At 41.2% G+C, this 27,632-nt stretch overlaps 1 protein-coding gene across 1 annotated transcript in view; it reads left to right on the top strand.

Moving 5' to 3' along the window:
• SNTB1 (syntrophin beta 1) overlaps positions 1-27,632 on the top strand; it is a 111,572-nt gene that overhangs the window by 58,766 nt on the left and 25,174 nt on the right. The window contains exon 3 of the mRNA XM_051778491.1: positions 11,060-11,267. Within this exon, the coding sequence (XP_051634451.1) occupies positions 11,060-11,267 (208 nt within the window). The remainder of the gene's footprint in view (positions 1-11,059; positions 11,268-27,632) is intronic.

Genomic DNA, 27,632 nt, shown 5'->3' with positions numbered 1-27,632 from the left:
CCTGACCATAACCCCCATTCCCCATCTCCCTGCACTGCTGAGGGAAAGGAGGTAGAGCTCAGGAAGAAGGGACTGGTGTCGGGAAGATGTTTTTAAGATTTATTTTACTTCTCATTATCCTGCTCTGATTTTGTTAGTAATAAATTCGATTAATATCTCCAAGTTCAAGTCTCTTTTGTCCGTGACAGTATTCAGTGAGTGATCACTCCTGGTCCTTATCTCAACCCATGAACCCTTTGTTATATTTTCTCTCCTCTGTCCACGGGTGGAGGGGAGTGATAGGGCAGCTTTGGTGGGTGCCTGGTATTCAGCCAGGGACAACTGACTACAGGGTGGCTGAGGAACTGCCTAGTATCCATTCATTCTGGGCTCTGCACACAGAGCTGTGTCTGGGCATTACCTGAGCTTCCCAAGACAATGGGGAGGTGCAGGACAGGACAGACTGAGACCTATTTACTCCAAAGGCAGCAATAGAGTTAAGCAACTTCATTATTTTATTTTTTGTTTTTGCATTAGGAAATACTGATTCACTGAAAGAAGTATTTGCAAGATTTATTGCAAAGCTGTCGCTCCCCAAAAATGGTTCCTTTTGCATGCATTCTTTTATAAAAATATTTTTTACTTTATTCAGTAACATGTCAGTAATGCACAGTAACAGGGTCAGTGAGATTTAACATTTTGAAATGTAATTGGTGTATAAGCATGTAATTTATGCAAGCATGAAATAACCCTGTGTGATTCTGAAATGGCATTTCAAAATCTTAAATAGAAAAAAAATTCTGGTGAATTTGCATATATTTACTTTTGTTACAATAAGATGTGAAAACAAAAGTTAAGCTTCTTTTTTAGGGCAAAAACTGAGTTTCAAACAGATTTAATATGACTTAGTAGAAACAAGTCCTTGCATCAAAAAGTGTAAGTCATGAATGCTCACAACAAATGTAAGAATTTACCAGAAGATTATAAAGATGCAATAAAAAGAAAACATCTTGAAGTAAAAGTCAAGGATCTGGGATGCTAGTTCAGGACAGCAGTGTTCAAAAATTTACTTCCTGAATCTTTTTCTGGTGCATTTTTATCTGTGAGGCTCAGTATGTGTTTATAGAGGTGATGTCTGGAGTACTAGTAGAAACTCCATGCCTTTTCAGTAAAACTCTACAAAACATGACCACACATAGTTCAGGACCTGCCAACACTCCCAGTTTCACTACTGAGACAAAGTACAGCTAATTTTCTTTAAAAGGATTACAAGACTTGAAGTGTTCAAACTGGACATGAGGAAGCATTTCTGAACTGAGACAGTGGCCAAACCTTGGAACAAGCTTCCTAGAGAGGTGGTTGATGCCCCAGGAGAAATGCTGTCAGTGTTTAAGAGGCATTTAGACAGTGCTCTTAATAAGAGGCTTTAACTTTTTTTTGATCAGCCCTGAACTGATCAGGGTGATGGACTAGGTGATCACTGTAGGTTCCTTGCAACTGAACTATTCTGTTCTGTTCTGATTCTTTTCTATTCTATGAGGGGATGAAAGACCGAGGAGCTCCTGTATCTCTTCACGTTCCTGCCTGTATAAGTTAAGGGCAACTGAGGGGGCAGGGAGGCAAGTGGAAAAGAATCTAGATGTCTAAATGAAAACATGGTCTCGCTTATGCCTCCACCCTGCCTGTTTCCTGCTTAGTAAACAGGACCATACGTTGATGCTGCCAGGTATGAGCAGCCACTGGTGCACAAAGCAAATGCTGGATTCTCCTCAAAGAGCTGTGTGGTTTAGGTGTGCAGCTTTGCAGCCTGGGTTTTTCTTTGTTGTTGGGGAAATGGTTCCCCTGAGTCATGTGTGTATGGGGCTCGCAGAGGGCAGAGCACTGCCACAAAGTGACCATAGTACCAGAATGATTTACAGCTGCTCTTGGAGAGCATAGATCACATTTATCTTGTTTTCTGCCTCTTAAGATGTAGTTTGATAACACTGGGCACAATCAATGACACTGGCAGTAGCAAGCACAGATGGGGTTAGGTGCTGGGTAAAGGCTGGACCTGGACCCAGGACTGAGGAGATGATGAACTGCTTCCATCACTGTGCTGGCACTGCTGAAGCATGCTGGAGCTGCATCAGTCCTGGGTGGACATCAGCAGCTCTGTAGGGCTTCCTGGGGAGGTGAAAATTTCCTTTTCCTAGTGGGTCTTTTTTCTGTTACTGTGTGTTGTATATGGGCGATGGAAAGATAAAGGACTTAGGAATGCATGGGGTAGAGCAAAGGTGAAGATGTATAATGGGTGCATTACTAGTATTAAAAAATCCCCCTCCACACCTCCTCAAGGAATTGCTCCTTATGTTGTTATTGAGCTGCTCTCTGGCTGTAGACAAAACCTCTGTGAAATGGAGAGACCGTACTTAATTCACAGTGTTGTTGTGAGCTACAACTTGAGATCCTTGGATGAAAGGCACTTAATTATCGTTATTGGTACAGACATGTTTTACTATTTGAATATCAATAAGTCCTTTGAAGAAGTTATTGAGCCTGCTAGAGTCAAAGTCCTGATTTATATCAGGAATTTTTGTTACTTTTTTTTTTCCCCTGGTGGGCTGTGTTTGTTATCTATTTAGATTACCGTATCAGCAATCCAACAGTAAAATAAAGCAACTTGAAAGAGTGTAATTCAAATCCAGAAAAGAACAAAAATGACAATAATCAGGGTGAAACTCTGGTTGACTCGCCCCTCATCATTAAACCACCCTGTTGTTCTGTGCTGTCGCAGTGTGCACAGTCTGTTTGAGAAGGACACTGTGATACCTTATACATCCTTGCCCACAGAGGCTTGTGAATTTAAGGTCAAGATGAACATGGGTTTATAACCTTAGCTCCCAACTGTTTTACTATATTGGATCCAAATCCACCTTTTGTGTGAAGTTGGATGTCTCTTGTGTTCTTGTTTATAGTATTGTAACAGCTAATCTGCTCACAAAATCCGCTCTTTATTGGAAGAGATGAACAAGTAGGTGGCTTTTGAGATTTATCTACTGTTCTCTCTTTCAAGCTGAGAGACATTAGGCAGTTTAGCTAAAAAGGCATTTGCCGTGTCCCCTTGAATACCCGGAGGGTAGGAGAGGGAAGAAGTTGGGGTGTGAGGAACAGGAGTGAAGTTGTGGGATAGGCCATGGGGAAGGCCTCCTCTTCCTCCTTGATATGTTTCATGGCTATGAGACCCTCCTTGGTAGCCAGAGTCAATGCATTTAGGGCTATGTTTGTCAGATGTGAGACCTCTAAGATTTTATTTTTTCTCTTATAACAGAATTTTGGGGCAAATCATTAACTGCTAGAATTAATAATTAATGGTTCGATAATTGGGTGTCTAATGGTCCTCTGTCATCTACATCAGTTGCTTTTTGGGCAGCTCTGTGATTGCTGGTACATTTTGGAAGCTGCAGTCATCCAGCTTGTTAACGGGGCAGTTTTCCAAACCTGTAGGAGCTGGAGCTCTGAAGCCTCTACAGGCAGAAATGGTGATTTTTTTTTTTCCAATTATTAGGAATAGTTGCTTTCCATCATTTGTGAAACTCCCCAGCAGCCAAACAGGTCATTGGTTTTACTCTGGGTCATACCTATTTTTATCTATTTTGTCTATTTTTTTGAAAGGCCACTGAGATCAGACACCTCTGTAGGATTATCTCTTTCATAGAGAGGAGTGGTTTTGCCTCTTCTGAGTTCAGATCACCAGCTTTTTTTTCCCCTTCTTTTTGGAAGAAGGAAGAAAATCCACCAGACAATCTAAAGGCAGTTTTCCACAGAACAGCCTCCAGGGTATCCAGCATATACACAAATACATTAACAAACTAGGTTGAACTTTAGATGTTCATTACTTTTTTTTTTTTTTTACTTTGGGTGTAATCCTTGTTATGTTAAATCATGTTAAAATAGCTTTCTAATGTCCTCAAGACTGCTGTACTCTCTGGGCAACGATTTGAGAAGGGTATTGCTGGGGGAATGTGCCAGTATTTGGAGATACAGTGGGAACTGCTGAGCTTTCCTGAAGGATGTTTGGGATACCAGTGTAGAATTGGATAGTTACAGCATTTTGTGACTGATCTTCAATTTGTGCAGGTCCTGGTGAATCTGGAATTAGTTTTGTCTCATTTTCTTGAAGGAGAAAAAAAAAATGTCCCATCTTTTCCCCTGACATAATGACAGGGGGCTTTCTCCCTTCCCCAGGAGCAGTGTGAGTGCTACAGGGCAGGACAGAAGAGAACAAATAGTTCATCACGTTTTTGTGTGTGTCTGTTTGTAAAGCTATGTAAGTGGTGACATCCACGTTGCTGCTAAATAATGTTGAAGAGCAGTTTTAAGACTCCTGAGATCTTCCAAACAAAGTAAGTTGAGATGCAAGAGTTTCAGTTTCCTGCCATGCTCCCAGTCCCCAGAGTCCTTTGTATTACGACTTGGAGACAGTGACAACCTCAGACCCTTTGTCCTGCCCAGCTGTTGTCCTGTGCTCAGTGCTGGGCTTTCCCTTGCTTATCAGCGGGTCTGCAAATTGGATTTCAGTCTTACAGCTCTGATCTGGCCTGACCTACCATTAATTAAGGAGCAGGAATTTCAGCTGGTGTATTTAAAGCTGCTCCCTCCTGCACATTGTGTAGTCACTGGTATGGCAGCAAATTACATCCTCAGCATGAGCCTTGGGTGGTGGGTTGCCACCATAGGTGCCTCAGCTCAGTGTTGGTAGATGCTGAGGCTGATCTTTAGTGCTTAGGTTGTGGATACATTGCCATTGTAGTACCCTGCATTCTCTTCTAGCTTTCTTGCACATCCATTTCTGCTGATGAAAATTCCTGTTTTACTGTAGTAGGAGTTGTGGTGAAGTTGTTACTTCTTCTCATCACTTATGTACAGCTTTTCCATCAATCCCTGAGTCTATTCGATGGGAAGATGAGTTCACTGCCAGTAGAGAAAGTCCCCAAGGAAGCTGTCAGTATCTTCAGGTGGTGCTTCTTCCCACAACACTCAGAGGCCAGTAATTGATCCCGAGTGAATTTGTGGCTTTGTTGTCTTGGTTGTCTGGCTTCTGTTTTGCTTCACTTGGTAACTAAGCAGTGATTCCTGGGATTCTTGATCATGGAAGCCAAAAAGTAGGTATTTGAAATAATGAGACATTGAGACGTCCTTCTAGATAAGGTGGATGGGCTCTTTCTCTCCTTCAGCAGGACTTTCTCCTGTGACAATTCATCCACAAGTCAGAGCTGATCTATCAGCAGCCCTACTCATTTTTCCTGTTTCCATATCAGTTTTCACCCAGGCTTGTGGATCTGTCCTCTTCTTTCCCCTGGGTCCTACTACAGCACTGCCTAACAGGAACAGTGGCGTTCCTTCTCAGAAGACATCTAGTTCTTCTCCAAGACCACAATCTCTTATTTATGCAGCAGCATGAGACCCTCCACCCTCATCTCAATTTGAAGGGGTCATTTGCCACTATTACCAGCTGCTGTCAGGTGCTCTTTGCTTAGCCCAGATGCATTTCCAGCTGCAGAAGGTTTGCTTTGTTGCAGAAGATGCTTTGAGATTGGCTTTGCTTCAGGTAAAACAGCTACTTCAGGAAGCTGTGGTCAGTGTGTTGACCACACCATCTTCTGGCCTTAAATTTTCAGACAGAATCTTCTAAAGGTTAAATCAAATTCCTGCCATGCCTATGAAACAGTACTGTTTGTGGGGTTTTTTTTCTCCTCAAATAACTGACCCCAGCTGCTCCTTGAAACAGCACTTTTGCCATTGTTTGGTGCTGAATCCACTGTGAAGAAGGCTGGACTGTGTATTCCCAGGTTACCAATTCTCAGCACTATTACAATCAGACCATAAAAGAAAAATTCAAGAAAGTAAAAGATAAGAGGTCTTTTGGGCAATGTGGGCTAAGAGTCCTGCTCCTTAACATATGTATACATTTAATTCCTTTAATATACTATTCAGTTCCTTTTGTACTTGTTTTGGGTGGAGAAGGCAGTGTGTGATGTGCTCTGCAGATAGGTCGGCATCAGCACACCGTGGTGTGAGCAAGTCCATTACAGAAACAAAGCCTTTCTTTACTTGCATGTGGCACAAGTCTGCTGATATCCCTTTTAATAAAACCCAGCTGGTGGCAAATAGAAATGAAATCAACTGTGACAGCTCAGTACCGATATATACACCCTCTAGTTGGACTTCCCTCTAGTCCAGCTCTCAAGGAACAAGTATCTACATACTTTTAGCACTGTAAGTTGAAAGTCATCAAGTAACTATTAATACAGCAAATGCCCCTGTGACAGTGAGGGGACAGAGGAACTTTCACATAGAAAAATTCCACTTGATTACCAAATAAGGCTAGCTTAGTAAAATTGTTTTCACCTCCATTTAGGTTAATCACAGGAAGATGCTTCTTCAGAGTATGCTGGGAAATTCATTGTGAGCCTAACAACCTCTCTGGAATATTTTCCTTGCAGACTAAATGCAAAGTATTCATTTCTTAATTTTAATATATTTTGTTCCTGGTTCATCTCCTGATACTGCATGTGGAATTCTAAAGAACCTTAACAGTTTTTTAAAATTTATTTAATAACAAAACTTACAACTATTTAAATATAAATCAGATTGTGTTCCTCTAAGTCTACCTTTTTCCTGGAAAGGCTCCTACTGTTGTACACTCAAAAATAAAATTACTTACTGTGGTTTCATGTGCAGACAATGATGCGGGAGATGGAGTGAGCAGTTTGGCCTTTGATTCATTTTTAAGTTTGCAGAGTCACTGACAGACTGTTTTATTCCTGGCTATGCCGGTGCAAAATCAAAGTAGCGTGATGGACTCGAATAACTCTGGCTCCAGCTTATCATTAACTTCAAGGGATTTACTCCACACTTTAATCAGTCACTGAATGTATAATCTGACCCAGGAACAGGCATGAAGTGTAACTCAGTGCCTGATTTGGTACTGAGCCAATGCTGGTGGGAGAAATGCTTCCAAGAGTTTTGATAAAAGTTATTTCTTAAATAATGAACACTCCTACAGAAAGAGGCCTTATCAAATGGGGAATGAGTATGGTCTATCAAACGTTTGCTTTCAGCTTTTTCTGATCCTCTTTAAAGTAAAAGTCTGGATGATGAAGCGAGGGATGGAGTTTTCCTCTTACGTGCCAGGTTAGAGCATTTGGAGGCACTGGGTTTTGTGTCACCTCCGTATTTTGCAGGTGGAGAAGGGGATGCTGGAAACACTCCTTGGCTCAGTGAGACTCTTTGAGAAGGAGAGAGAAAATTACTCTTTTATTATAAGGTTTGCCAAATGATCTCTGAGAAAATGTGATATCATTCATATGCATTGCCAAGCTGGAGAGATGCCGCACATCTTGGCAGTCATCTAGAGCTAACATATAATTCCTTTGGGTTGGTATGGGCTTTATCAGAAACAGCTCCATATGCAGTATTTACATAACTGTGGTGGAGTGTGAGAATAAACACAGCTGTGGCATTGCCCTAAATATTTCAATTCAGTGGGGAATTAAGGGAACTTTATCACTGAACTGCAGATAAACAGAAGTCAGTAAGCGGTGGTCAGTTTAGCCAGGGAACAAATCAAAACTACAATGGCTGGACTGCTGGAAATGTTTAAGTGCTTTAGTCTTGCAGTTTACTCAGGTCGCTGGTATTTTTTTGCTTTTCAAAAAGTATGGAAATGCCATCAGTCAGCTGCTATACAGAAAGCATCATCCAAATGGTCTGGTGAATCAAAGCAGCGTAGGCTGAAAGGCAGAAAAGGGAAGAGTTTATAGGGACACAGCACTTTCAGCATCTGATTGCTGTCAGAGCCCATGGGTTTCTGGGAAGATTTTAAGTTTCTTTTAGTATCTCCATCCCAGTTGACTGTGGAGACAGGAGTCCTGGGTCTTCAGTGGAAATCTGCAAGCTCGGTTTCCAAAAGTTTTCTAGTGATCAGGCAGTTGAGGATTTAGACTGTCATCCTTAAGGTGTGTGTAAATAAAAGGTGCCCTACCTAGCAGCTTGCACAGGAGTGATGCTTGCAGATGTATTTCTGGGACTGAGCAAGTGCCATGAATAAAAGATGCAGTTTCAGAGCTGTCAAAGCAGCATTTATTCGTGTTTTGAACTAACTTTTGAGAAGTGTAACATGTATAGTCCAGTCATCCTGTTACTCAGCTCAGGGAACAAGGTAGACTTTCTGCAGTTATTAGTGTATCACCAGCAAACTTTGATGGCTGACAAGCATTCCCCAAAACAGCTCCATTTTAAGAGTTTTTTTTCAAGCATGGCTCAGTAGGTGTGTATGCATATGTATACTAGAATATATACTTTGATATCACATTTGAACGTGTAGGTATTAGAATATGCATGGTTTAGAACCCTGAAACAGAATTGTTAACAGCTGTCTAAATGTTCATTGTTGTAAGTATTGTACAAATACTTAAATAGTCACCATCAAGGGAAATACACTTCGATGAAGGCCCAAGTAGCAAAATAGTTGTTTGTATGTTAATCCACTTGCTTTAAGGAAGAATTTACAAATTGGAGGTAAGCAGTTGCCATTTGAAAGCTCTTTCAGATCTAGATAATTTATTTTTAAACCAAATCCTGCTACAGTTCTAACTTGTAAAGAAATCACACAAGTTTGCTGCTGCTCCTTTGCAACTGAAAGAGCAGCACATTCTTCTGACTCTTTATAGTCTGTGTTCAGCACTTTGTTTACTGCTTGATGTGCAGTGACTTTGTAGGTGGCAGTTCCCGTATAGAAACCACAGGCTTTGTAAAGAGCATTGTTTTGCACCATCCATATGGTGCATTAACATTTTTCAAAACCAGCACAATGCTGGTTCAACAAATGTTCCAGTAATGTTCAAATAATTTTTTTTCTAAAAGAAATATTAAAATGGGAGACAGAGTGCTGAAAATCCTAATTGCTGCTCCTGGCCTTGTCTGGGTTCTTCGCTGTTCTGCTTTTTTTGGTGGTGAAATGGGGATGCTGTCACTGACCTCATTTGTACAATGCTGTAAGATCTCCTGCCAAAAAGTGCTCTGTAGATAATAAGCAACATTTCACTGATTACCACAATGTACTTTGAAAATCCAAGCCTGCATAAGTTTGTTTTCATTGATGGCTGCCTACAAGAACAACCTGAAACTCCATTCGGATGGCAAAGAGAGCAGTGTTTCTGATAGGAAGACAGACCAAGTTGTGGTAGCTGTACATGACCGTAATAATCAGTGAACACAAGTGGCTAAATCATAACTATCAGGGAGATTACTTCTTCTCCCAGTTCAGAAAAAGTGAGAGTGTGATTGGGAGCATGCCTATCTATAAACATAGTTTTCTTATTCACCAGACTGGCATCATCTGACAGGGAATTTTACTTTTGGTACCTGAAGTTGAATGTTTGGTGCATCCTGGAGCAGCTAAATAAGAACCTTTATTTTCAGACAGCGCTGAGCTGCAGCAGCTTTACTGAGGAAACATGCATTGCTGTGCTGGCTTAGCACTTTCTGAAAAATCAGCCCGCTTTTTAAGCTATCCAGTGATTTAGGACCCTGAACAGTTCAGCTGCTGAGTTTGGAAAATCATGACCTTTTCTATCTTTAGAACAGTGTCTACATGGAGACCTCCCCTTCCCAAAATGGACAAACATGAAACCAGTGATCCTTGCTCTCTGAGCCCCAGAGAGCTATGCAGATAGTCACCCTCTGTTCTGCATTCTGCTCTGGTTTAACCAATTAATTAAAACCTTTTAATTGTTAGTTAAGCTCCAAATTGCAGGATTTTGTAATTGCATAACAAACATTTGCATTACAGTACTGGTTTGAACCTCAACCTGAATAAATTCCACTGAACTAATTAATTTTCTGCTGCAGAAAGGAGTCATTGTGTGTCCCAGAGATTGGGCAGCCATACTCAGGACAGAAGTATGTACTTAGGCTCAGATCCCAGGTCGAATTTGTGAGGGTAACATTCGGGGGCAGTCACTGTACCTTTATAATGAAAATGCACAAATGTGATACAGAGTTGAGTGATGGGCAATGACCAGAGCTTGGTTTTATAATTGCCACATAAAGATAAACAAGACTATTACTTTGTGGGTTATTTAACAAATGTTCAAGTAAAAATGGCCCACAAAGGCTATAAAGAGCACACAAAGCCCTACTAATAACTAATAACTTCACTGAGAACAAAGCTGAAATAGCTGCAGCTGCCTGTCAAAGCATTTTTGTTGTTGTTGTTAGCAAAGGTGTTGGCACATGTCCCATAACCACAACGAACAGGATTCATTTTCCTGAAAACTGTGTTTGTTTGTGCATTTCAAGCCACAGTGGTGGGGTGGAAACCCACAGGATGGTCTAGTAGGCATAGTTTTTTTTGAAAAAAACTCATCTCTTTCCACGGGAGTTTGAAAATCTGCAAAAAATGCCTGCCAGCAGCAGTCATATGGTTGTGGTTAGCACTTTCTTGCTGCCACTGTTAGCAGGATCTAAATGGAGCACTGAGGATGCTGGTAACTCCTGGAGAAGGCCAGTTCCAGTAGCCTCTGGCTAATGCATAGTGGTGTCACTGAAACTACAGTGCAATCCTAAGAGAATGTCTGTGCTTGGGAGGAGGAATGGTTTTCATTTATCTCTGTAGGTGTAAAGTAAACAAAATGAAAAAGTCTGATTGTGCCATGATGGCCAGCTAAAGAAGGTAGCCACTTATCCCTGGCTTCTCCCCAGTCATCTTCCATGCGTTTCTGGGTGGCTGCCATGTGAGTGAATGCTGCTCTTGCCTACATATTTGAAACTCCTATTGACATGCTGTGTATGGGGTTGCATCAGCATTGGCAAATCCCCTTCTCAAGGATTTTATCATAATACCACTACAGACCTGGCTTCCGTTAAGATGATACACCTGAAGGTGTATTCAGGTGTTGTAAAGGTAAGTTTTTAGTGCTAGGTCTCAATATTAGTATCGTTCTTCTTAACTCATTGATATCACTAAGTGAGGTAATAAATTTAGCTGCCTAACACTGTATGAACGAATATAATGTTTTTCCCCCCATTTTTCTAGAATTATTGAAGTTCATTCACCTGATGCCAAGCACACCGTGGTGCTCAGGAGTAAGGATTCAGCGACAGCCCAGGCCTGGTTCAATGCCATCCACTCCAGTGTCAATGAGCTCATCCCCAGGGTGATTGCAGAGGTCAGAGACCAGCTGGGTAAAACAGGGATTGCTGGAAGTCGAGAGATTAGGCATCTAGGCTGGCTTGCAGAAAAGGTAATGAAAATATTCTTCTTTTCTTTTCTAAGCTCTCTGTCTCTTGCACTCTGTTCCTGAATTCAGACGTGTCTGGAAGTGGAGAGACTAAATGAGATTCTTGGGTTTGATTTAGCATTCCTTGAAGACCTTTCTTTTCTTAACATGCCAGTTTTTGTGCTTTAAAAAACCCAAACAAATAGAAAACTAGAAGGTCCCCATAGTCTTTGCTTCTGTATGCCAATTAGCAGTGACTTTTCCAGGAGAGCAGAAAGTGTCATGTCAAGTTCAAGTATGGGACATGAATCACAAAAACCGACCAGCCCCAAGCTCACCTGCTGTTATGAGTCCCATGATGTATGAGTTGTCACCTTCCTGCTCCCAGCTTGGGAAGTACCCACTTACTTGGTCCATGGTCTACCTCTCTGCTGTGCCTGGCCACAGGAGCTGGGCATGGTCTGAAGCAGGAGGTGGTGTCCCCATTAAGCCTAGGAGCTTGTTCTTTAATTGCAATCCTGCGTTTGAGCTGAGCATTGTAGAAGGCTAAACTTGCAATGGCAGCTTTCACCCATCTTGCAAAGTCTGAGTATCAAAATGTTTTACACCACAGGGGAAACCTGGCGTTCAGTTCAGAAGTAGTTTGGGATCTGTTGGGCTGTGGAATGACCACCCATTGAATGCATCAGTATGAAATGATCTGGTTTTAAATCAGTAGTCTCAGAATTTGTTTTAGGCACTGTACCAACTGATAAGTGTGGATTTACTTCAGTAACAGTGTTAGAATTGTGCCTAGAAATAATTCCCATCCAGCTACTGCCTGGGCAGCTGTTCAGAGCATCTGTGCCTCTCCAACTGGAGTGTGTGGAAAAATGGCCACTATGTACACACTGCCCTTTCAACCCATGCATCCAGGACAGATGTGGAAAACTGACTGCAATTGCCCTGAAAAAAATTATTTTATGTTTTAATTCCGTTTTGGATTTTGTAGATGAAAATATGGGAGCCACAGGCACAGGTGCCATATTTCTATCTAGTGTCCTTTAAGAAGGCGGCACACCATTAATTGTTAGCAAAACACGGATCAGTCCATGCCACTTGCAGTGACACAAAGATTACAAAACTTTTCAGGCACATTTTGTATGTTTTCCTGTCCTTCCCTCCAGGCTTGCAGAGTAGGGATGACAACACAACTCTGTGGCTTTGTGCTATAAAAAATGTAAAAGTTTGGGGAAATAATTTGGTGTTAAAGCATCAAAGAATTGGTAAGTAAATTTTAACAGTATTAAACTGTACAGCCATGGAATCTTTAATCTTGTTTTCCCTTTTGTATTTCTATAAACTTATGAAAAGCTGAATATAAGAGGCTTTTCCTGTTGCAAAAGCCTCTCCTCTGAAAGGGTAACTGCTTTGTAGCAGGTCACGTAGATCTTGTAAATATAATTTTCACATATCATCTTGAATGGACACATGGCATGCTTCTGGTTTATGAATTTCCTCTTCTTACTGTTAATACACAATATCCCATTCACATGCTTTTTTCTGCTTTTTTTTTTTTGTGGACTGAAATCTTATTTCATGTTACTCATTATAGACCATTTCAAGGTCTTGATGAAATTTAATGGTGAAACTTGGTTTGCCTTTATTAGGGTCATGCTGTGGCTCTGTGTATGTTCCAGTGCATTTACAGTGGCTGTCACCAAAAATTAGCCTTGAGAGATTTGCAGTGACATTGTTACTAAAAATCCAACATGTTTTTCTCACTAAAAACCCTGAAGAGCTGTGCAGTAGTAGTGGAGTGAGGTCAAAAGTTCCCACCCTTCCCTCATGTTGGACACCTGTTGAAAAGTAGAGAAAATTCCTACATACGGTAAAAAGCAATGTGAAACTCCTTTTCTCTTGTTAGTGCTACAACTGGACTGTGGGCTGGAAAGCCTGCATGAAAGAGTGATAACCTGCAGGGTGGGAGAAGAAGGTGCATATCCTGTATATGTGAAAACTCTTTATATACTGTTTCAGAGGAGGTGTTCAAGGCAGCTAGATGATGTGGTGACGACCGATGCTCCTTGTGTGAAACCTGGGTTTGTCAGCAGAGAGGGATTAAATTCTGCAGTGGTTTGTGGGAGCACTCTGTGAATACCAGTGTGGTTGGTTGACCCTGGTGGGACACCAGGTGCCCACCAAAGCCGCTATGCCATTCCCCCTCTTCAGCTGAATAGGAGAGAGAAAATAAAGGGAAGGCTCATGAGTTGAAATAAGGTCAGGGAGAAATCACTCACCGCTTGCCATCATGGTCAAAACAGACTTGACTTGGGGAGAAATTAATTGAATTTATTACCAAACAAGCCAGAAAAGGCTAATGAGAAAATAAACCCAAAACTTGAAAACACACCTTCCCCCTGCCCAGCCCTTCTTCCCAGACTCAACTGTACATGAGATTTTCTCTACCTTTCTCCCCTCCCTGTGGCACTGGGGGATGGGAAGGGGGGTTGTGGTCATTTCATCACACATTGTCTATTCTGCTCCTTCCTCCTCAGGGGCAGGACTCCTCACACTCCTCCCCTGCTCCAGCATGGGGTCACAAAATCACAGAATATGCTGAGTTGGAAGGAACCCACAAGGATCATAGAGTCCAGCTCTTGGCCCTGCACAGGACCATCCCTGAGAGTCACACCATGTGCCTGAAAGTATCATCCAGGCACTTCTAGAACTCTTTCAGGCTTGGTGCTGTGACCACTTCCCTGGGGAGCCTGTTCCAGTGCTCACCCACCCTCTGGGTAAAGAACCTTTTTCTAATATCCAACCTAAACTTACCTTGACACAACTTCAGGCCACTCCCTCAGGTTGTGTCACTGGTCACCACAGAGAAGAGATCAGTGCCTGCTCCTCCTCTTCCCCTCATGAGGAAGTTGTAACTGCAATGAGGTCTCCTCTCAGCCTCCTCTTCTCCAGACTGAACAGACCAAGTGACCTCAGCTGCTCCTCCCTCCCCAAGGAGACAGTTCCCCATGATCTTCTCCAACATGAGTCCTTCCCATGGGCTGCAGTTCTTCACAAACTGCTCCTGTGTGGATCCTTCGTGGGGTCTCAAGTCCTGCCAGGAAGCCTGCCTCAGGGTGGGCTCCTCTCTCCATGAGGCCAGTGGTCCTGCCACGAGCCTGCTCCAGCATGGGCTTCCCACAGGGTCAAAAAAGCATCTTAGACTGCAACTTTTAAGACAGTTATTATGGCATCATATTATGTTACTGACATAGCATATCCTTACAGTGAATTCTCAGCAAAATGAAATGACTGTAAGTGAGATGAATTCCTCTGCTTGTTTGGGGAATGCAAAATGTAATCCATAGATATTTCACTGTAATTTGCTGTGATTACTCTCTGCTTTCATTAAGCTATTTCCTGGTTTGACATTTTTTATATGACTCTGCTCTAAACTTAGCTTTAAACTTCAACCTTCATGATACTACAAAAATAGATTCATTAGGGGAGCCTCCCTCAGTGGGTAACATTAAAATAAATAGTAGGTTATCTAAGGTACTAAGTAATTGAATGCTAACAGGATTCTACCACCTTAACTGAACTTCCCTGTGAAGGCAGCCCTAAATTTGTGGTCTTCAGCCTGAAACATCCATCTTGCAGATCCACTTTCAGGTCCCTGGCTGTGCCCTGGGGTGGGCAGCGAGGATCCGTCTGCAGGTAAAGCGAAGAGCTCTGCATGACTTTAAGAAAGCAAATACTCACTGTGGCCTTCTTATAGATAAGGAGAAAAACAACCAGAAGCAATCATTAGAGATACCATAGTCCCTGTTTTTATTAAGGAAGCAACCTTGTCCTGACCTTGACCTTATGAGGAGGGTTTCTAAAGCTGACCAAGGATTAGGGAGTTGTATTAGTCACCACCGTCCTCAAACTTCTCTTCTAACTAATAGAAATATCAAGTACTGGTTTGTAATGAAGTGTGTGCACTCCTCATCACCCTGTATTTTCTGTATTTGTCTTTTCATTTCAGCAAGACCTGTGCAATTAACAGTTGTGCAAGCATGAGGGAACAGTTACATGTGGGTTTTAATATTTCCAGGCTCTTTTTTTACTGCTCTCTATAAAGATACATTTAGCACCTAAATTTAAAAAAAGCAAGTTAGTAATGTCATCAAGATTGAGGAATTTTTCCATGTGTATGTTAATTGTTCCTCTTCTTCCCAGAAATGCTTCCAACCCTTGTAGAAATGTCTTCTCCAGCTTTCTTTCCCCCTTTTTTAAATACTTCTGTACATCTTATGACTTAGAGAGGAGCTGAAGCAGGAATTGCTGCTTTTCCCCTTATGCTTATCCACCTTCCACTGAGTTCCTTCACGAGGAGCGAATTCTGAGGAGAGCTAAAACACTGAGGAAATTGTAGTTTATTTTATCACTCTCTAACATCTGCTCCAATAGACCAAGATATCATTGGCAAAAGCCTTATCTAAATTTTTGCCTCTTTAATGCAAACACAAAAAGGTGTTCTGGCAAAGGGGGTTTTGCAAAGGTAGCTTTTGCCAATTCAGCAGTCAGCCACACAAGCAAAAGCATTACTGGCTTCAGGGGCAGCTGAAGCTGTAGCCAGGCACCAGCTTCAAGCTGGGTCAGTTAAAAAAAAAACAACAAACTAAATGAAACACTGAGCTGTGCATCTCTCCCTGTCCTCTCTGAGCCAGTGACACTTTAAATGTAGGTTTGGAAGAAGGAGAAAGTGCTTCTGCAGAGACTCTTTTCTTCTCTGGAGGTCAAATGTCTTACAAGCAGTGGACTTTTAAAAATGATCTCAAAGCTCATTTGAGAACCTTAAAAATAGGAAATGCTGCAAGTTGTCTTCCAGAATGTTAATTTTTGAAGCTACAGAAAAAAGGCTCTTATGGGCTTTTCTCTTTAGATTTTAACTTGGTTCCTGTTCATGTTGTTCTGCCTGGGCAGGGCAAACGTGTTGCTGCTCCCTCAAATCTGATGTGGGTTTTAGAGGTAAGAAAAGACCTGATATTGGAGGGGAAATAAGCAAAGCAGCACGGTGAATTGGAGTTGTTTTTCAGCTCCTGACACTATCTCCAAAATGAAAAGTGTGCTAATGTATTACAGGCTGTTCAGTCTCCTCAAACCTTAGATAACCATATCATTGTGTTAGCATTGAAGCGTGAGGCACATCACAGCAGAGTGATCTTCTTCAGTATGGAGCTGTATGTTGCAGTATTATATTTATCTTCCTGCTCTCACTCTAACTCAGAGGAGTTAGTGATAACAGAAATATTGTGAGACGTGCAAGCTGTCCAAACAAGATTTAGGCAAATGACATGGAAGTGTATTGAGGTTGTTTTTTTTCCCCAGTGTGAAGTGAAAATTTTTCTGTTTTACCATTTTCTTTGGAAGCATGTTCACTGGTTAGCAAAATAAGTAGACAGCAACAGAGCTGCATTGTTATTCTCATCACAGACAAAAGACTTTTCAAAGAAGTGGAGAAGATCTTCAGTTTTAAAGTTTTATATAATTTCCAAATTGTAAAAGTGAGTTTAAAATGTCTTTGCATGAGACAACCACCAGCCCACCACATAGTTAAAATATTTTGCCATTATGTAACATTATGAATCTGACTTTATCTGATTTTATTTATTTATATCTGACTTCAGCCACCTTCTCTTGAAGCAAAGCATCTGCTAGGCAGCATTTTAAAAAACATGGCACAGCCATGTCTGTGGTTGTAGCTGGTTCCCCTTAGCACTCTCAGCTCTTCCATCATTCTACCAGCAGTGCTGGTAGAAAACTCCTTACTTTCAGAGGGACACCATTAGCTTTCTGCAGATTTTATGACAAAGGCAGATCCCAGTGCAAGACAAGTCGTGAGAACCTGTGGCCCGGAGGAGGGGATCGGGAAACTGCTGCTTCATTAGGCAGCGTGTAACTCTTCCTGGGGGGTGGCTGCCTCGTCAGGCTGCGCAGTCTGAAACAGCAGCATTTTTGGGAATAAAATCCAAGTTATGCTAATCCCCAGGTCTTTTTTCTGGACCTGGAAAATACCTGTGCATGTTTAGGCTGAGATTGCAGCAGGCTCTGGGTTGTACTGTTCTTAACCCAGTACAAATCAATGTATAATTTAACCAGATAAATAGCCTGCTAGAAACATGGGTATATGGTCAAAAACTTATTACTGAAGTGACTAACTTATTTGCAAGTAAATTACACATTCCTGTAATGTGGTCTTCTTTGAAATGTCTAGTCTCTACAGGGATTTTTTCCCCTCTTTTCTATAAATCCCTGTTTTCTTTACTAATGATCTGGGCAGGTTTGGAAGTATTACCCACCTATAATGCTCAGGAAGAAGAACAAGGCAATCTGGCCCTGGCCTCCTGTTTTCAGTAGTTAGAGAAGGATGCAATTTCTCGTATTGATAATATATATCTGGTCATAATCTTAAAATTAATCTGACCTTTTGGAAATTATACCTACCTCAAATTGGAAAATTGTGTCCTAAATTAGAAATCGCACCTTTAAGTAGCAGCTAATGACTTGCTGTGGAGCACCCACGTCCAAGTGAAGAATCCTGCTTTTTTCCCCATGTCACTTAACCTTGCAGCCTTTCATACCGGAACTTATTTGTTTGTTTTGTAAAACACCAGAACAGAGCTCTTAATTACATTAACAGTCTCATTATCTGGGATAACGATCAGCCTGTTCTTAGGAAAGACGTAAACCTGAAATAGCATGAAGAGTAATTTCCTCTTTCAGCTTCAGCGAGGTTCCTCCACAGGCCACTTTTATCAGCAGTGACATCGTTCTTTTCTTGGCTTTAGGTGCCTTCAGTAAATGGCTACATTAAAGAAAGCTCAGGCTGAAAACAGCCTTTTCATTCACTGTACTGTTTTAAAGGCTTTGCCAGTCTTTATCCATAATACACATGCTATTTTTTCCCATGCCAGTGACTGACAAGCAAATCATAAAATTAAGTCAGATGGACGTGCTGCAAGGGGACTGGAAAGAAGAATAAGTAAATAATGAGGAATTATAGGAAAATGATGGTAAATGCATGAAAGACGTAAACTCGAAAGTCTGTATTTCTGCAGTACGGTTGGCTGTTACAGTGAAGGAAAACCCCTCTATTAGATAATTATGGAGCACAGTTAAATAGCAAGTGAGCACTCCTGTGCCTGTGGTAGCCTTCAGGCACGAGATTATTCTTGCAAAACTGAGCTGCAGTTTAAACTGGGCCCTGTCCTCTTGCCCTTCCCATGAGGGCTGCATTAGTTCTGGTTGTATCCCAGCAGAGGTAAACATACCCTTCCCATACTCCCTCTGCCTCAGTTTTAATCTAACCATCCTTATGGCTGACTTAACTTTTTCCATAAAATATAGTGTATTGCTATCGCTATTCCTATGAACCCCAGGAATGATAAGAAAGTTCCTTTTTATAGTGATCCCGCCCTGAAGCTTTATTTAACTTCTCCCTTCCTGCATCAGGAGGAATTCTGAGCCCAGAGATGTGGCTCCTGCTCTGGCACATGTGCCTGTGCGGGCAGGGGGACATGAACTACATGTGGGACCCATGGTGGCCTGTGGCTATGCTGTGAGACGGACCTCTGCAGATGTCTGGTCAGCAAACCCAGGGCAGGGTTTGAGAGGGGAAATGATAGACTGTAACTTGGATGGAGGAGAGGATGCCAAAAGGAAATGGGGAGTTCAGTGCCTCCTTGGGGTGTGGGAGCTGTTTGTCTCGCTTTCTCCAGCATGGTAAGGTGGTGGGACCATGTCCCAGTGTGGTCCAGAACACATCCTGATGTGGTCCTGAGCACTGGTTGTTTTAACAGTGTGGCTGCCATGACATGAATACTTAGCTCTTTCTTCTGGATAACCCAAACTGGAACTGCTGTTTGGCTGGACTGGATTTTGCTGGACAAGGTGCTTTCTAGATTTTGGTAGATGAGGAATTTTGTTCCTAGATCTTGTTAAGTTTTCAGGATGTTGGGCCTCTATCTTTTGCTTTGGCAACTGCAATTGAATTTATCCAAAAGGGTCCATCTGCCCTCGCTCACATGTTGGGTCAGCTCACCTTTTGGGGCTTCACAGGTTTGAAAGTCTGTGTTTGAACATATTTGCAGTAAAGTTCAGTTGGAAAAAAAGCAGCAAAGGTATAGGTATGATGTGAAGGAAGGCTTTGATCCCCTTCCTTCAGAGCCAGGAAAAGGCTTCCTTTTTTCTCTCAGCCTCTGACAGAAAACATTGTAAGAAAGACAGTGAAGAAATTTGAGACAGTGATGCTTCTTTGTTTTCAAATGTGATTTAAATGCAACATGATCCCCTTAAAAAAACACTTGTTGCATAAGGAAGCAGAGACCTCTACTGAACCCAAATCCAGCCCTGCTGTCAGTGGGGAGCAGAGGGTGCCCTTCCCAGTTATTTTAAACGCTTAAGTACCAAAACAAATGATCTGCTTCTGCCTCAGTGTGTTTCTGCCTCCTCTCACTGATGCAAGTAAGGTGTCACCAGTGGTAGGGCAGAAAAGGGGAGCATCTGTTCTTGCCCAGCTGTGGGATGCAGGGTGGGAGAAGGCAGACCAGCATGAAGTTGAGGAAGGTGTGGAGCTCATCCTGGGCGTTTGGAGACGCTGTGGAGTGGTTGTCCAGGGTGAGGAGGCTTCTATAAAGGCTTTGGGGCAAACTCAGCTGAAACAATGAGCAAGGCAGACACAGTCTGAGCAAGAGGAAAGCCCTGAGCCTCGACCCCACTGACTGCACTGACCCGAACAGCCCTATGGCCACCCTTCAGCCCCTACATCCCACTTCACTTGTATGTAACATGCAGACTTACTCTTACATTCCCAGGGCTGATCTACCCTGAGTACATATCAGTGTGATGTGAGGGGTGCTGGGAAACAGTTTTGCAAGAGCTGTGCCCTTGCACTCTGTCTATTTGCTCATTTGTCTGCATTTCTGTGATTACAGGCTGCATGTAAGAAGCTTGAAAGGAAAGGGATTGTCTGTCTTAGAAAATCCTAGATTTTTCCAAACATTACGTTCCCATCAAGCTGCATTTTCTCTGTTCAAAGTTACCTTGTTCTCATTTGCTGGTTTTGTCTCCTGAAGTTAAAAATCACGTTCAGGGGAATGGAGGGGCCCATTAGGGTGTGTTGACCTTCAGGCTTTGCCCAGTATGAATTTCTCTCACCCCAGTCATCATTTTGTTTTTTTTCTAGCACAACAATACTCCCATTTCAGCTTTTTGATTAATGGCATGAATAAATAGATCAGAAAGCAGCAGAACAGGCCATAAAAAAGCCTCTTCTCTCTGCCCTGCAGCCATTCTTTCCCCAGGTCCCTAAGCTATTCCCTAGGGAAAACTTCTGGCAAAAATAGAGCTATTCTTAGTAAAAATATTTAGAGGGAAACATTTGGGTTTTTTCCCTATCTTTTTGTATAGTATTGCCCCATCCTGCTCACCCACTCAGCTTGCAATCAGAGGTGTACTGTCTCTACCCACAAGTGCTTTTAGGACAGATGAGCTGATTAATGTTCGAGGGGTGTTGCAGAAGAGCAGAGTGTCACTGCTGGTTCAAGCAGAAGCAGCATATGTCTTGTATGCTGTTTTGCTGAACAACTTTTAACAGAGAAAAATAAACAGATTTTCTAAATATATCTTGAGGAGAAGTAATGTTCTCTGTTGGAAAGAGGGATTGACCTTTGGAAGAATAAGAGAGCTAAAAAAAGTAGTGAAGAAGGAAAAGTTATATGCGTTATGATTTTCAACCTGGCAAGACATTCACTCAATGCAATCTCTACAAATCCAGTTCAATTTTAATACTCAACTTCTGTTTATGTAATAAGTTCCTAAGGCTATTAATACCAGCCTTTTACCTTATTATCAAATCCTGTTAAAAATAAAATTATACCCATAATACCATGACAGCCCTTACAAAAATGTGCCATTAGACAATTGTATTGCAACACAGCAACTCTGTAGACTGCAGGGAGGTATTTCTCTTACAGTCTAATTGTTGTATCAATAGCATTTTCAACACCCTTGGTTACTGGGGAAGAAAGAACATGCTGATACCATATGTAAAATAGCATATTTTGAAGTTCTGATTTCAGGGCCTGACTGTGGCAGAAGTGCTTGAGTTATGAGTAAAATCCTTGCAATTACTGTAGTTTAAACAAATCCACAATTGAAAAGGTTTCATGTATCATTCCTCTCCTCTCTCCCACTCTTAAACTAATGATTGTTTTATTTTAGTTATTTTAAGATGGGAAATGCTTTGACAATGGAGTTTTAACTAAAAGAAATAATAGTGCTGATTAAAAAAAAAAATCCATTTATTTCCTTCTCTGAGATTCTTCAGTTCTGAAGATTTATTTCTGCCTGCAGAATTATTCCCTCTGCTTAAATGGACAGTAATTGATAGTGCACATCACAATAATTAGTCTAATGAGTCTCCTAAACCCCAAACCCCACAGCTACCTCTAAGCTCCACATTGTCTTTACTGTAACGTAAATAAAAGCTTTAGGAAAGGACTGAAAAAAACACTGATAGTGAAGGAGCCTCCTTACATTCTCCAAGGGATTTCCTCTACTCATTTTTAATGAGACCTGTATTAGTTGTCATTTGTACCTTCCCTGATGAATAGTTTGGAAGAAAAGCTTTCTCTGTTCACAGTGAAATTTGTGCCAAGTTGCTGACCTTTGCTTTTGGTGAGACCTCATTTGAGTCTTAGTCCCAAGCCCAAACATATTGTTGGATCAATCATGTTGATTTTTGGCTCAGATAGCAATGCACAGCTAATTGGTTGTACTGTGTACACATTAACCTCAGACCCGGCAGAGCTTGTGCCAGGCACAGAGCAAAACTGTGCTGGGGCTGCAGGAAAGACTTACAGTGCTGGCATCTTAATAGAAGGAGACAATTAAAAACAGTAGAACAGTATCCCAGGTTCATTGCTTGTGGGATGTAGGATTTAATCAAAGCTGGAAAAACAAACTGCCTTCTCTCTGTTTGGAAAAAAACCACCCTCAACACCATAAAGGTGCTTTATGAACTGTGAAATAGAGAGGAAAGCCTGAATGTTTAAACAGTAAAACAATGATTCTACTACCTAAAGGGAATCTACTTCAAGGAACAACCTTTGAATGACATTAGATTTAACCTTGTCAGAGCTTACGATCTATTGACTATCATGGCATTGCAAGGAATTTGGGAACATTGGTATTTTTTTATTTTATTAGTGATACCTTATTTAGCAATAGTTTAGAAAAATTCTCCTTTCTTTGCAAGTAAAATTGCTAAGACCAATTGTTGAATTACCACAAACAGCCAGCATCACTGTTTCTGATAATTTCAAAAAGTAACATTTCTCTTGAAGGACCAGATTTTGACCTCATTTTACAATTGTAAATCGAGAGAGAGACAGAAATTATCCTCATGGAGAGATAGACCATAGACCGAACGTCCACAATATCCTTCTTCTGACTGTTTTCCTCACTTAAAGGATTAGGAAAGGAAAGAAGAGTTGGTCAGTTACTACATAAGAAAACAACATTTTCAATTTCAGGGTAAACCCTAAACAACCAGTTGCAGGGGACAGAGAAATAGAGACAGAATAAATTTGATTTCTACAGATCACACACAATTTTGTGTCCTCCTCTTTGTGCAATGAAAACTGATCAATAAGGCTGAAAGACCATTACTACTTCAGATAGAAAATCCAGTGAAATCAAGTGGAAAAAACCCCAAAGTACAGAGAGATGCAGTCTTTGGTGTTCACATTAGACTTTGGATGAAAGATAGGAAACAGATGAAAGGGACAGGGTGAGAAGGGGGATCAGTGGGTATGAGTATGCAAAACAGAATCTTCTAGAAGAACAAAGTTCTTCAGAGGTATGAGAAACTGCCCCATCCTTACATTGTTCCTAGTAGAGCTCCCTAAACATGAAACATTTCTGTGATCTGAAGAGGGTGGACGTGAAAAGTGGTGAAGTAGCCTCACACTCACATGAGGCATTGAGGATGACACATGACTTCTCTGAGAGACATACAAGGGGATTAAAGAAATTAGATACTGTCGTGTCATACCTGACCTCTTGGAAGAACCTGTTGGAATTATACTGTTTTTTCCAACACTAGCATGGCACACAGAAGTCATGACATTTTAACAGCTGTGTGGTACACCATCCTTGGTAATAGCCACTCAATAGGATCCATAGAAGGCTCTGCGGTTGATTTTAGAGCTGTGCTTGCTGAAAGGGCCCATGAAATCAATTTTTTTTTTTTGGTCTAATAGTGTCATGAAGTATTTTTCTCTATTTGGATTCCCAGAGTTTCAGGTGCTCTTACAGTAACAGTAGCCCTTCTGGAAGGAAGCACCTGGGTTTTAATCGCTAACGACACATCACAGTGAAGATTCCCAAAACTGTGTGAACGCATCGTGTTATTGTTGGAGTTTCTTTTGTGTATACATTTCTGCTGAGCAAATGTTGCTGTGCAAACATTCATTTGTTGATCTTGTGCTGAAAATAGTTTCAGACATTGGCCAGAGTAGCTGCCGATATGTAGTGTGGCTATAGCTGCTTTTTTGTACTTCATGCTGGAAATGCCAGTGATGTTTATGGAAATGGCTCTAAAAGGTTCACTTTGAGTAGAAGCCTGCTATGGGAATAAAAGCATACCTATTGGTTTGTAAAATAAAAAGCTTGTACATTATTATGAAGTGTTTTATGGTGTTGTGTCTGACTTCTTTCACCCTGGGAGATTTAGCACTGGTCTCTTCAGGTTGGGGAATACATTAAAACTTCATGTTTGAACACACACATGTATTCATTCCACTTAAAAAATGCTTATTATTGATATGTTCTTTGGATCTCTGAATCACAGGATTAAAGACTACATTAACATTCTCCCACGTAAAATTTCAAAACAGAGGTTTAAATCTGCTTTCCCAAAACTGTAGGCACGTGTTTACAAGGCAAAGGCAACTGGAAGAAGTGGAAGAAGCTGGAAGTATTGCAAAGAGAAGTGTGGAGAGGGGTTGCATAGCTGCATGGGGTAGCGTGAGAACCTTTTATGTGATGTTTTTGTCTGGATGCCCCCTGTTTTTGTGGGTTTGGGGAAAGCTGTCTATTGAGGATAAGCTGACTTGCTGTTGGATTCTTTGTTGTTGCAAGAGTTTGAAACAAGAAAGAGAGCATCACTGATTCCAGGGGTGAATGCTGTGGTTAATAATATAATATTAATAATTACATTAGTATAAGAATACCTAGGGAATAGCCAAACATGGAATGCCATGGTGTGAGATTGCAGCATAAATAGTATCAATAGAAGCAGACTCTGCTCCAAACTATAAACATCTGAGTAGGCAAGGAGAGGAAAGAGGAGACATGGAACCACATATCAGACGATGTGTCTCTGCTGTGATTTTTGTTCTTGTGGGACATAAGCCAAGTGGATGAATGCAGAAAGATGAGTTAGAGCCTGGGAGAAAGGAAGTGTGGGACAGTACTTTTCATAACTCTGTAAGATTAATTCTTCACAGCTGCAAGGAGATCTCAAAGAGAGGAACTTTAGCTTCTCTGTCTTCTTGCCCTTCAGATTAGATAAAGGGGGCTGTCAGCACTCATCAAAGGTTGTGTACCTCATCAGTTTCCATTAGCCTGGACACATCAAGTAAAACTTCATTTTCTAACCCCTTCAAATAACTTAAAACAGCTGCTTGGGTATTTGCAAACACAAGCAGAAGGAATGGGTTGTGTGTACGGGATCACATCCAAGTGAGTGAACAGTTCTGAAAAACAGTGACAAGGAGTCAAACACTAACTGATAGTGGTTACACACCTGTAGCCCTGTGTGGACCTGAAAAGGGGTTCACAGTTTTGGGAACAATAGCATTACAAGCTGCTCTGCTAAGAAATGCAATGTAAGAATACCAGTCTCAGAAGTAACACAGATCTCAGGCTGCTTTTCTACCAGGGAAGCAAATAACAACCATGTTGCCTTGTGTCAGCCCCAGAGGTTATCAGCGTAGTGCCCAGAATTCAGCAGCAGTGAGGGTTATGTGCATGAGCAGATAGCAGCAAATGAAGTTTGCTCCAGATCTCTTCTTTCTTTTCTCCTTCTCTCACTCCTCTGCCCCATCACTTGTCTGCCCCTTCCTCTGATGTTAGCTGGGTTATGCGAGCATCCCTGCTGTCTGAGGGATGTGCTTTTGAATAAATGGTGCTTTTGAAGGGATGCTAGTTGTATGCATGAAAATGTGGTAATAGCTAGCCTGATTTCCATCTGGCATAATTTAGGAGTAAATCTATTGACGTCAGTAGAATTGAAAGGATATAAATATAATTGAAGTCAGATCCTATATTTTTAAGGTTAAGCCTAAAAAATGCTGTAACTTCCTTTCCCCCCCTCCACCTTCCTTTCTTTTCTCTTTCAAGATCTGCCACAAATTTAAATTTCTTAATTGGGATTTCATCTATTTCTGCCCAGTTCAATCAAGGATCTGTCAGTAGGGAATTTTAGGAGATGCAGAGGTGAAGCCTTGCTGACCCCCTACCTATCTTTAGAAAACCTTGCTGGCTGCTGGTTCTGAACAACCGTGGCAGCAGTTGTTCTTTCTTGCCTTGGTCAGTTGTGTCAAGCCATGTATCTGTAGCTATGTTTAGTTCAGAGCACAAACATGAGGCAGGAATGGAAGCTTTTTGGCAAGCAAAGAACATGATTTTCAACCTATTCACACAGAATGGTGTTAATTAATAGATTGTTTTCTGACGAATAGTTAATTGTGCCTGACTGTTTTCCATATGGCTAAGGAAATAAAAAAGCCAATGAGGACATATTATTTAAAAATCTAGAAATTTTGGTATGAAACTACTGGTATGATATCCAGTGCAATCCCATTTGCTATACTTCTAAAATGGGTTATGTGAATATTAGCATATGACCACATAATGAAATACAGTTTCTAATTTTCTTTTTGCAGTGTTACTCAACTGAACTACTTAAATTTTTTTATACAAGTATATATAAGATGTTTAGCCAGTACAAACTACAAAAGAGATCTCAATGAAAAGATAAATATTTATCTCTACCTTAGGAATAAAACTGAGAGAAATAATTTGTAAAATTTCCCAGAGACTTCAGGGCAAGTACATTTCTAACACCAAGGGTGGAATTAGGTGCAGTCACTTGGTAATATTCACACATATTTGTCTTCTTGGAGTTTCCACTTTCTTGTAGGTAATAGCAGCTCTGTGATGTTCGTGTTATCCTCAACCAGTTCATCCTGTAAATGCCTGGCACTTGCTGGCTGGGGTGATTTATTAGCCCACAGAAGGAAAGAAACTTCCATTGATCAAATCAGTTGGTTCGTGAGATTGTATGTCTCTTGTGCCAAAAATACTTTCCCTTTGGATATGTGATATGTTTATTAAGAGATCTAAAAGTCTATTTACTGTTACCAGGAAGTTCTTAATTTTATTAAATTAGGTATTGCAGGAGTAGTTCTTAAATCTGAAATCTTAGTTTCCCATCCTACAGGTACATAACCTGTAGCATGCAATCTGGTTATACTAAGTTTGGAAATTAACTTTATTCCTCTGAAGTTTTTCTTCTAGAAGAATGTTCAGTTCCCAGTAGAATTTCCTGTGAGTAGTTAAATGCTTTTATTACTTAAAAAAATATGAAACACTGAGAGTTAGAACCAGATAAAGAGCATTAGCTTTCAAAATTGCATAGCTTATAGCATGTAATTTGCTGATATTTGTAGGATTTGGATCTGTAGATTGATGGCCCTAATTGGGTATTTTTTAGTAATCTGGATGACATAACATGGTGCAGTACTAAATCCATTTGTCCTGGGTGGCTAATTTAAAGCTCAGCATAGGTAACTGCCAAGTAGAAGATTCTTTATTTGTCTTCCTTATGTGGCTCTGTTGATTATTCATAGTTCCTATTAACACATCCTTCAATAATTGTCCTTTTTTTTATTTTTTTCGTAGATAGTAGATTAATTGAAAGAGTTGTTGCCATAAATCCCTGGGCTGTGATCTTGTCAGGTCTTATAATATAAACAGTATCAGATCTGGGAAAGTGGTCCCTCTTGAGAAGTGTCAGCTCACATCCTGACCGTAGGTGCAAACCTCATAGCTTGAATGCTTTTACTTTAGGGATATTTCTTTTACTGCATCTTCTGAAATAATGAGGCTTTATGAAAGCTGAGGGGCCCCCTGGTGGTCTAGTGGTTAGGATGTGGTGCTCTCACCGCTGCAGCCCCGGTTCGATTCCCAGTCAGGGAACCCCTCCGGGCAGATGGAGCTCATCAGCCCTGTAAGGCCATCCATCTAAGAGAAGGTCACTCTAAACAAACCTACGTCCTGAGGACCTCGCTGCCA

This window comes from Manacus candei, unplaced genomic scaffold (genome assembly GCF_025592945.1).
Source record: "Manacus candei isolate 608988 ecotype Guabito, Panama unplaced genomic scaffold, ASM2559294v1 h1tg000013l, whole genome shotgun sequence".
NCBI classification, from domain to species: Eukaryota; Metazoa; Chordata; class Aves; order Passeriformes; family Pipridae; genus Manacus; species Manacus candei.
The sequence above is the reverse complement of the archived record's forward strand: the minus strand, read 5'-3'. Positions and strand labels throughout refer to the sequence as shown.